Genomic DNA, 11,534 nt, shown 5'->3' with positions numbered 1-11,534 from the left:
TCAGTGTTGTCCCGGGTCGTAAGGACTAATGGTGTACAATCATAACCACGGACTTATCCTCTCGATGAATGATAACCACTTGGAAAGTCCGAGGGAGAGTTGTTCGGTATAATCATCATATGACTACCCATCTGTATGTTTGGACATCTCTATGCCCTTACCAAGAAACGCAGTACACAACATCACAGATGCTAGTCTCGAGCTCAAGCGACCTTTATCCATGTTTTAGGCGGCTGAATCGACTAGGAACGAATTTAGAATATGCAGTGTTTACAAATGAGTTTCAACATCGAATTACGATTCATTTGCATTAAAGCATAATCAAGGACTTTATCTATGCTGCTTGCATGGGTATACAGATAAAGTATTACGAAACCATTAAAAGATAAATTATATTAAAATAAAGATTGTTTATTACACTTGAGTCAATAAATTCTCTAGCCAACCGTTGGCTTGCAGGACATCTACTCTAACATTCTTCAATTATTGTCGCAGCCCATAACACAGACAGGCTCTTGAATCTGTCGTGTTTCATATTGGTGCGTAGGTGTCTTACAAACAAAAAAGCGATGATCTACATACGAAAACAGATCTTCAAATGCAGGAATCAGTCCCTTCTGCTTTTCTGTCGTAAAGGTCCAAGTATCATCATTCAGAGATATGATATCATCATCCAATAGCTTCAAAAATCATGTCCAATTATCTTTGTTCTCACACTCAACCAATGCATGATATAATATAAATATGTTATTATTGTTAGATTAGATGTCATGTAAGCCAACTGTTGACTAGAGAATATACTGACTCAATTATAATAAATAATCTTTATTTTAATATAATTCATTATTTCATTTTTTTATTACATATTAATATGATCAGCATAGATAAAAGATATATGGAAAACCTTTACCTTTACTCTTTCAAGATTACACCATTTTTTTTAATAACCTCAAATTTTAATAACTTACCGATTCTAAAGACCAAAAGATAAATAAATAATAAGCATAATAAAAAAATAAATAAATAATAAGCATAATAAAAAATAAAACTATTCAGACAAATTAAAATTAATAAATCGACATATATAAAGAAAATTATAAATACACTCAACATGCACTATTTATGACATATTTTAATAGAGAAGAAGGTTACATAAACCTATTGCCCCTTACCCAAAAAAAAAGTATTTTAAAACACTATAAACTTTAAAAACAGCAAATAATCATCCTATTTAATATCGTTTCTAGTAATTTGTCAAATAATCTCATAAAAAACCGTTTCTATTTTTTTTATGGAGTGACGACGAACCGATCTATTCTTCAGAGAAAAGACGTTTATGCACTTTAGTAAACATTTTAAGTTTTAATATAAATTTTGTTTGGAAGTAAGCTGACATGTGTCATTATTTGACACGCTTGATGTTACTTAATCCAAATGCTAATAGCATTTCTAATTTTTAAACAAAAATTGTTTGAGACAAAAAAATGGTCTACACATGCAACATGTGCGTTAGATTATTACCAATTATATATTGCCAAAAGTACAAAACTATTATTTAATCTAAATATTGACAAAAAGTATAAATATTTTAATTAAAAACGTGAAATCTCACATGGACCATATTCTTTTTGTCTTTTATGAAAACAAAATATGCCCAATGATGTTTTTTAAAAATACGTTTTTTTTTTTCAAAAAATGTCCAAATTCCCGAATGTGGGTCAGCGGGGCTATCCAAATTTTTAGGACGTCAACGACGATCTTATGAATCATATTTCGTGAGACAGATCTTTTATTAGAGTCATTTATAAAAAATATTATTTTTTATATCAAAAATATTATTTTTTATTATGATTATCAATACGACTGACCCATCTCATACGCTAGGTTAATCGATTTTTAGGGAAAGATTTTTTCAAAATGCAATAGGATACCCGATACCCCACTTGTCGAAGCCGCGGCTATTATTAACGGGGATTGCTTGTACCACCACAATCGACCATTGCCCACTTTTTCAAGAGCACACGTTATTTCTTTCCCACAAAATCTGATTGTGTTTCCTCGAATTTTTGCCCTCGCCACATTTCTTATATCCGTTTGTTATACATATATTTATATATGTTGGTGACCAAGAACTAGATTTTAGTGGCGTAGTATCTGATTCTTGTACATATTATACGGGTGTGGCGGATTTTTTTTCCCTTTGTTTCGGTTCTGGTTCGTGATAATACTTGTTTTTGGAATAAATTGGTCAGATTTTTTAACATGAAGCCCGGTTGTAGAATCTTTTTGCCTTGCAAGAACGCGCCTTTTTTGGTTGTTCCTTTCCCCGAATCCTCCAAGTTTTCGGTTTGTTCTAATTTTCAATTTAGAACCCACAAGTTTCACACGTGTTCCTCTCGGTTTTCGGGGTTTAAGACCATATTCAACAATGCGCAGAGATCATATTCTTCCCGAAACGGGAATTGGAGTCGGTCGGGTATTTTGTCAAACACCCTCGGTCGAGATTCTTGCCCAAGAAGCCATTTTGTGATTGCGAGTGCTGCATCAAATATCAGGGATTTGTCAACTTCTGTTGAAACCCACGTGAATGACAAGAATTTCGAGAGAATTTATGTGCATGGTGGGCTTAATGCCAAGCCATTGGCGGTGGAGAAGATTGATTTGGATTCAAATGCAGCGGTAAATGAAGATGAGATAGAATGTGGAAATCTCGAAAATGATGTAAAAAGTGAGAGAACAGATGAAACAAAGAGAGTGAGAGCCGGTGAAGAAGAGTCTGAGGTGGAAAAGGAGGCGTGGAGGCTGCTGAGGAACGCCATTGTGACGTATTGTGGGAGTCCTCTGGGGACTATGGCTGCGAATGATCCTAATGACAAGTTGCCTCTTAACTATGATCAGGTGTTTATAAGAGATTTTGTACCGTCGGCCTTCGCTTTTTTGCTGAAGGGGGAAGGGGAGATTGTGAGGAATTTTCTGCTTCACACCCTGCAGCTACAGGTATTATGATTTTCAATTTTGTCCATTTACGTACACATATGCCGATGATATATCCGTGCATTATATTTATTTTGTTTTTTAATTTGATATATGATGAATTCCACTTTCTACATTCTTGTAGGTTGTTTAAATTTGCAAAAGTTGAATTCCCCCCCTAAATTGGTCATTTTTAAGACTCCATTTTCAATGGATTGAGATTATGGAAAGTTAATTGTTTGAGTGGATTATTTTACGTGTTTTAGAGGTATCAAATGATTGCATAATGCAAATGATAGAAAGTTAACGTAGAGTGGAAGAAATACGTGACAATTGAGATCAATCAAATACGGCTGAGGAATCGAATCTCAGTGTCTGGTGGCATTATATAGGAATATTGTTTAGAAACTTGTAAACTTTTCCATTTTAAAAGATCGAGGCTCTATCAGTTTTCTGGGAATTCCAATGTTTTGGGGCTGGGAGGTTGAATGAATTTAATTATGAGAAGATTTACAATTTTAAATGCTTTCTTATTTATTGCAACAGAGAAGACCTTTGACTCTATATTTTACTCTGGCATATGAGTGTATGCTGCAGGTTTCGGTTGATGAGAACTAAAGTACATTTTAAACGTATACATAAATGCACGTCGAGTTAGAAATGCAATGCTGGTTTCTCTTTGTTGCAATTTCATTTTAAGTTTCAGTCTACAATGTGCTATTCATTTTCTTAGAGCAACTACATGGTTAAAAGATGATAACGTTAAACCAATGAGGTAAGTACGAAAGTGATTTGTTGCTCAGGCTTAGTTCTTCGTATACTAAAATATTTATCTTACTGATCTTGGTGGAGGTCACTTAGGGTGTGATTTGGTTCATAAGTCTTCTCGTTTAGTTTATTGTTCCTTATGCCCTCCTATTTGTTACTAGAGTTGGGAGAAAACAGTGGACTGTTACAGCCCTGGACAGGGATTGATGCCAGCAAGTTTTAAAGTTAGATTCGTAGCTTTAGATGATAACAAGTTTGAAGAAGTTTTAGATCCTGATTTTGGAGAGTCAGCCATTGGCCGTGTTGCACCTGTCGACTCTGGTACGTGTGTTTCTAGTTAATGCTGGTGATTGGTAGTTATATTTGAGTTTGAATAATATGTAGCCTTATTTGATCTCTTTTCTTTTCTCTGTCCCTTCCTAGTTTCATTTCTTATGAAAATGAGCTTTGTTTAATTCAACTGCATGTGAATTAGAGCGCCCATTTGTGTCAAATCGACTTACTAGTTCTTTAAAATTAAAATTGTAAGTTTTGTGTAGGACTATGGTGGATCATCTTACTAAGAGCTTATGGGAAGCTTACCGGTGACTATGCATTACAGGAACGGGTGGACGTTCAGACAGGGATAAAACTTATTCTAAACCTTTGTTTGTCTGATGGTTTCGATATGTTTCCTTCATTGCTTGTCACTGATGGCTCTTGTATGATAGATCGACGAATGGGTATTCACGGGCATCCCTTAGAGATTCAAGTAAGTTCTTCCGCCAGTTTTTGTATGTTTACGTATAAATATCTTAGCCATTTTATTTTGGGCCTTTTTTACATACTGTTTTCTTTACTTTTATTGGTCGCTCAAAAGTCTCGTGGACTTTCTTTTCTGATACATAACTATCTATTTGAATTTTTTTAAATTCATAGCAATTCTCATTAATTTTAGCTGTTAAGGTCGGTGAAGAAAAGCTCATATATGTCCTCGTGAAATCTGAAATTTAGGCACAATGACATCTAAAATTCATTTTCTCTAAATCCATAATTTAAGTTGTCTGATTGTGCTGTTTTCTGTATTGTTCGTTGTTTTTAACTACTCCATGCAAGAAAAACATCTGTTGTGTGAGTGTCACCTGAGATATTTCCCCCTCTCTATCCATTAGCCCTTCTTCCTATCCACTTGCTTTGGGAGGAGGGGAGACGGTTCATTGACTCTCTCTTTAATATCATAACCATAGCCCTGGGCAAGGATATGACAATTTATTTGATGGGCATTAATCCTCTTTGAAACATAGTTCAGGCTGCAAGTAAGAATCTATGAGAAAATGCTTCACATTATAGAACACAATTCCCAGTGAAGATATAAGAAGTGACAGAGCGTCCTCTTGCACTTAGATAGTTTGGTGTATGGTTATGTACTGAAATAATGCTTGTATGATATTTTGATTTTATAAAAACTGTCCAAGAAGTTCATTTTTCAATTTTTGGAAAAATAGAGAACAAAACAAAGTACAATTTGTCTCGGGATGTCAATTAAATATTGCATATTTGGTTCACTATCGTGTGTGGTGTGATTTACTTTCCCTGTGAATTTATTGGAGAGTGTGTGTGATTAAGCTATCAAAAATTTCCTAGCAAATGCATGCACACAATTGTTTTGAGATAGAAACTTTGAACTTCAAAGGCTTGCTCTTAACATGTTTATTTTGCAGGCTTTGTTTTACTCAGCACTTCGGTGTGCGCGTGAGATGCTTACATTAGATGATGGATCCAAAAATTTGGTCAGGGCTATCAGCAATAGGCTCAGTGCGCTGTCATTTCATATTCGCGAATATTACTGGGTTGATCTGAAGAAAATTAATGAAATCTACCGATATAAGACTGAGGAATATTCCACAGAAGCCACTAACAAGTTTAATATATACCCTGAACAAATTCCTCAATGGTTGATGCATTGGATTCCTGAGACGGGAGGTTATCTTATCGGCAATCTGCAGCCAGCTCACATGGACTTTAGGTTCTTCACACTCGGAAATCTCTGGTCCATAGTGTCGTCCTTGGGTACTCCAAAACAGAACGAGGCTATACTTAATCTTATAGAAGCAAAATGGGATGATCTTATCGGTCAAATGCCTTTGAAGATATGTTACCCTGCTCTGGAGTCAGATGAATGGCGAATAATCACCGGCAGTGATCCAAAGAATACGTAAGTTCCCACAACTTGTGTCATGTGTTGTTTTCAATTTCCAGTGTATGTGAAGGTTCTTTGCTACAAACATGTGTAACTCTGTCCATACGTGTAATCATGAAGCAGGCTTGAAAATTTTAAATGCTAAAATACTGTCCTGAATGTCATTTATTTGAATTTTTGCAGACCTTGGTCATACCATAATGGTGGATCGTGGCCAACACTGCTATGGCAGGTAAGAATAGCTTGGAAATTTTTTTTTTCATTTGCAAGAGACTTGGAATGGAATCCCGTAGCTACAGTAATCAATTCTTCATTTTGTTTTAGTTGATGAACAGATGGTGTTAAATAACATTAACCCATTCTGATGAAAATGAAGTAAAAGAGCCATAAATATCATGTTAATGTTGTTATAAACTTCAGAGGGTGAATTCTTGTATATTTGGTCCACACAACTCGAAAACATATACTCCAAGTATGTTATGTCGATACCAGATTCTCATGAATCTATATTGATGAACCACGAATAATCAGAGAGAAACGAAAGACGAGTAATATACTGTCATTGAAGTTGACCAATAAGAACTTTTCTTGAATTCTTCTCATATTCTCTCAGTTCACATTGGCATGCATGAAGATGGGTAGAACAGAACTGGCCAAGGAAGCAATCACTTTAGCCGAGAAAAGGCTACAAACAGATCAATGGCCTGAGTATTACGACACGAGGAATGGAAAGTTCATAGGAAAGCAAGCTAGACTGTACCAAACATGGTCTATCGCTGGATATCTGACATCTAAAATGCTGCTAGATAATCCTGAAATGGCATCCCTTTTGTTTTGGAAAGAAGACTATGATCTTCTTGAAACATGTGTCTGTGCTTTGAGCAACTCAAGCCGGAAGAAGTGCTCCCGTAGGCTTGCCAAGTCACAGATTCTAGTCTGAAGAAAACCAGATTCTCCAATAGACATGATCCGGTTTCTGCTCTACATTAGGTAGCTTTACGAGCATCTCATGATGTTATTTTTATACGAAAAACAACTTGCACGAGTTTGTTTCACACATATCGTTGCTTCGACTTGGGATGCTCTTAGGTGGAAGTGCCCTCCAATTTATACGAGTGGCCTCGTAGTTTATTTTAACCATACAAGTTTATATCGATGTATTTCATTTACAAGACTTGGAATTTTCTTCTCTCATATGTATATGAGTACCGTGTCTCTAAAAATAAATAAAATCTACATTTACATGCAATCTATATATCTTATACAAGTGTGGATCATGAGCAAAGTTTCATATTATGAATTGTTAATTTTGTCTTTAGTTTGTCTATATTTCAAACAAATCTTAAAAAATAGTTGGGAATGTTTTTATAAACTAAATTACTATGGCAAAAGCTAAAATAGAAATAGAATTAGAGAAGAAATTATAAAATATTAAAAGTTTATTCCTTTTCGAGAAAAGATGGTTTGTTAACCGGAGAAAGTGATCCACATTTTTAGAAGATTTCAAGTTAAACAGAATTTTTTATTAGATAGAATTTATGCATTAACAAAATTAATTTATATATTACTGTGAACTATAGGCAAAGTTTTTCAATTGAGAATTCTCAACTTTGTCGTTAATTTGTATATATTTTAAAAAACTTAAAAATTTGAAAATGAGTGGTACTCATCGAATAAACATCTACTAAGATTATTTAAGATTTAAACATCACAGATCTAGAGATAAACCCGACCATATTTATCAAGAACCATGGATGAAACGTCCCATGTTCTTGCGTTTAAAATGTACTAGAAATTTATTTATTTTTTTTTTTAATTTCGGTCCTTGTAAAAATATTTTAATAAAATATTTTTGTCCATGACCTCGAATATTCGCTAGCTAGCATTTAAAAATCAATTGCAAACGTCATAAAATAAAATAATCGCATGAGTTACCAAACCTAGAAAGCAATAATCGTGAAACGTATTTTCCTCTCCAAAACCACTCTAAAGCATAAATAAATGGTTTTAAAAATCTTTTAACGTAAAAACGTAATCATGATCGTGAGTGCGGAAAAAGTAGAAGCGCCGGTCCTCGGGTTGTGTGCACCTTCAGTCCAGTCATCTCATGCGTCAAGCCCTCCCTCAACCTCACCTGCATCCATCACACCTAGTGAGTCTAAAGACTCAATACACCAAATCTTTGTAACGAGTAACAGATATAAAATCACATGCAACAGTGAAAATACTTGTACTTAAAATATCATTTCATGAAAATGCATAAACTTGAGCATGAAAATTTTCGTAAATATTTTCATGATGCATAACATGAACCTGAACCTTTACCTTTTCCTCAATCATAACATGACATAATAACATGACGTGATAACATGACGTGATTCTTTTCATGATCATAACATTATCTTTCTCTTGATTGAATTCAGATCGTTAATTGTGACTTTCCTGACGTGACATGACATGACATGACGATGGTACCATCTACATGAAACCACAGTACTGGGCGGCGGGGACATCAGCGACACAAGATCGTCAACTGAGCCTTGGCCTATTCTTGATCGTAACCTCAAATCCTCAATTCCTGACATGACATGACATGACGATGGTACCATCTACATGAAACCACAGTACTGGGCGGCGGGGACATCAGCGACACAAGATCGTCAACTGAGCCTTGGCCTATTCTTGATCATAACCTCAAATCCTCGTAGTCACAATTACTTCACCTTCATCAATATTTTCATGTTTTCATCACCTTATAAAATCATGCATGAATGTATTTTCTTTTGAAACCAAGCGCGCACTATGTATTTTAAATGTCAATTTTAATCATAAAATTCCATGGACATTTAAAATAAATCATAAATAAATCATGAACATTTCATAAACATTTGAACATGAACATAATATCATAAAAACAGCATTTAGGGCACTGCCATGACCTCTACTAAATTTTGATGTAAAAAGACCGTTTTACCCCTGTACTCGACTTTTTAGAAAATCGACTTTCTTTCTTGATTTCATGACTCTAACATGTCCCAAATAAAAATTTAAGCTTATAAGAATTTTCTCGTAATTTTATTTGGCTTAAAACTTAGAATTTTCAATTTATCATTTAATAGTTATTTTAACGGTGTTTTAATCCCGAAAAATACCAAACTTTAATATAAAATTCCTAAATTCTAAATTTAGTCGTTTTATATTATTTTAGCCCTTATGGATCACGACTCGACCCCCGTGAGCCGTTTTCCAAATTTTCTTTGTTTTCAAAGCTCATTTTGACACCTAAACTTCGACCCCGAGTCATCTCCTAATTTTATCGAGTTAGCCCCGAACCATATCGAACCGAAACTTGGCCAACATCCTAAATTTACCTACTGGACACTCAAACCCTTAAAAACTCAAGCCCAAAGTTAAAATCGAAGTCCCTCAAGGTTCTGCATGTGCTGGCCGAGAAGCACTCATGACATGATTTCCATGTTCGTGCTCGCAGGAGCCCAGCCGATGCATTACCGATCAAACCCAGCCCATGAACCCTTTCTTAGGACCCTAGCGAACCCCCTTGCGCAGCCCGTGCTCCACGCACCAAGCCTGCCACGCCTGAAGGAGGCGCGAACCCTGCACAAGTCTGTGCAGGGCCCTCGGGTGGAGTCCTAGCAGCGCTAGGACTCTTTCCCGAGCCCTTGGTTCGAGTCCTAGCTTGGCTAGGACTCTCACCCTGACTCAAGACGACCCTTGGCAGTGTCCTGGCCCAAGCCAAGACCGAGCCCTACCCTGAAACGTGACACCCAATTGCTTCAATCCATGACAGCGGCCTTCGACTTTCGTATCTTACGTTCTGATGGTTTCTGCCGCTAGTGGGAGGGTGTTTGTGACATCGTTTTATCTTGAAAACTTTACTTAAACCTTATACATCATCATGGCAGTCCCCTAAAACGTGCAAAACATGAATCGACACAAGAAAACGTTAGATCGTAACGTGAATACGTAAAAACCGTAATAAAACTTCGTAATATTTGCACATGCTTTTCTTAAATCGATATATGATGCAACGGATGAGCAAAAGGAAGATATTGGCGTGCCTTTGCGTAATAAACGCACGATATACCGACGACGACGAAGAACGGAGAGAACCGAGGCATGCAACTATCAAAACTTTGAAGAAAAGGAGCCAATCTCCTCACGGCCGAAGCTTGTTGCTGCGCCGAGGAGAGGATTTTGTTTTCGTTAAAATTCTTGAGCGGCTGGAAGTGAGTGCCTAATCTAGGTTTGACACTATTATATATACTAATTTATTTTATTAATTAGGCTTAAGGCCTAGTAAATTTTAATTAAGCCCACTAGTGCAAAATAGGCTTGAATAAAATTATAAAAATGGTTTTCATAAAAATAATTAGCGAATTAAATAGCCGGGCTGCTTAAAAGATCGAATTTTAATTGAAAATCCAACACCGATAAAAATTTAGTCCCGGCGTATAAAATCACCCCGAAATTCCTTGATTTCAAAAATATGAGAAACCATCTCTCCTAAATTAAATAATTAAAATTAATTATTTAATTAAAACATTTTTCAGCCTCCGGTCTCCGTTCCTCGATCGTCACTCAAATAACCTTTTAAAAATACAGTTTAATGCAACCATGCAGAAATTATATTTTAAACATGTCAAAATGCATCACATAAATAATTCATGCAATTAAAACATTTAATTAAAAATACAAAAGAATTTAATAATTGCATGCACGTGATTTACGTGGACCTTAAAATTTTCGGGGCGTTACAATAGAAATCAAAATCAGAACTAAAATCTTTTTTTGGTTTTAAATTCCCAAATCAGAATCAGAACCATGGTCATATAGTTCGATTCCGGTTCCAGTCCCAAGTACAGAATCTGAACCATATGAAATTGAAACTAGAATTGTAAATTAATTTTAAAATCTCATAATATATAAATTTTAAGCCCTTGTCTCGTATATTATATTGTTATTTCTTCTTTAAATTTAACGAATAAATTTTTGTTCAACTGTAACCGAAACTATTAGCAATCGGAACTATATTCAAGCGATTTGGCTTTGGTTTCATCTCTAAACAAAACTGGAACCATCGGGCTTGGAACCGTATTCATGCCTCTCGAGAGAATATCTAATTGTAATTTTTTTTGCTAGACTGTTGGATAATTAGGTGTCATCTACGATGATTGTACGACCACCTTAAAATTTCTTTATCTTCATTTAAATTTCATTTATTACGAAAAAATAAAATATATGTTTCTAATTTTTTTCTTACAAGTAGATATATTAAAATTAATCTATTTATTATATAAAAAAGATACAATATTTTTAAGCAACTACAAAAAGAGTAGGTCTCTTGTGAAACGGTCTCACGAATCTTTATCAGTGAGACAGATCAACACTACCGATATTCACAATAAAAAGTAATACTCTTAACATAAAAAATAATATTTTTTCATGGATGACTCAAATAAGATATCCGTCTCACAAAATACGATCAATAAAACCATCTCACACAAAGTTTTATCTTCCATTGATTCAAGTGGATAGTTAAATTTTAACAAAACAATCAGGTTTCATGTTCCACGAGCGTATTTTTTCCTAGTTA

General features: G+C 35.1%; 1 protein-coding gene across 1 annotated transcript; it reads left to right on the top strand.

Moving 5' to 3' along the window:
- Positions 1-1,974: 1,974 nt before the first annotated feature.
- Positions 1,975-6,890, top strand: LOC140826851 (alkaline/neutral invertase A, mitochondrial-like). Its single transcript, XM_073189370.1, has 6 exons — positions 1,975-2,997; positions 3,903-4,062; positions 4,281-4,492; positions 5,442-5,935; positions 6,104-6,152; positions 6,534-6,890. Exons 1-6 carry the CDS (start codon positions 2,263-2,265, stop codon positions 6,858-6,860), a joined length of 1,977 nt encoding a protein of 658 aa, XP_073045471.1. The 5' UTR covers positions 1,975-2,262; the 3' UTR covers positions 6,861-6,890.
- The last annotated feature ends 4,644 nt before the right edge of the window (positions 6,891-11,534 follow it).

This window comes from Primulina eburnea, chromosome 3 (assembly GCF_022965805.1).
Source record: "Primulina eburnea isolate SZY01 chromosome 3, ASM2296580v1, whole genome shotgun sequence".
Classification (NCBI taxonomy): Eukaryota; Viridiplantae; Streptophyta; class Magnoliopsida; order Lamiales; family Gesneriaceae; genus Primulina; species Primulina eburnea.
This window is presented reverse-complemented; position numbering and strand designations above follow the sequence as displayed.

Bases quoted from the DNA above. Each gene is read 5' to 3' on its own strand.
- LOC140826851 (XM_073189370.1), top strand. From the start codon at position 2,263: ATGAAGCCCGGTTGTAGAATCTTTTTGCCTTGCAAGAACGCGCCTTTT. The intron at 4,063-4,280 runs GTACGTGTGTTT...AGTTTTGTGTAG, and splicing joins TGTTGCACCTGTCGACTCTG to GACTATGGTGGATCATCTTA. The intron at 6,153-6,533 runs GTAAGAATAGCT...ATATTCTCTCAG, and splicing joins GGCCAACACTGCTATGGCAG to TTCACATTGGCATGCATGAA.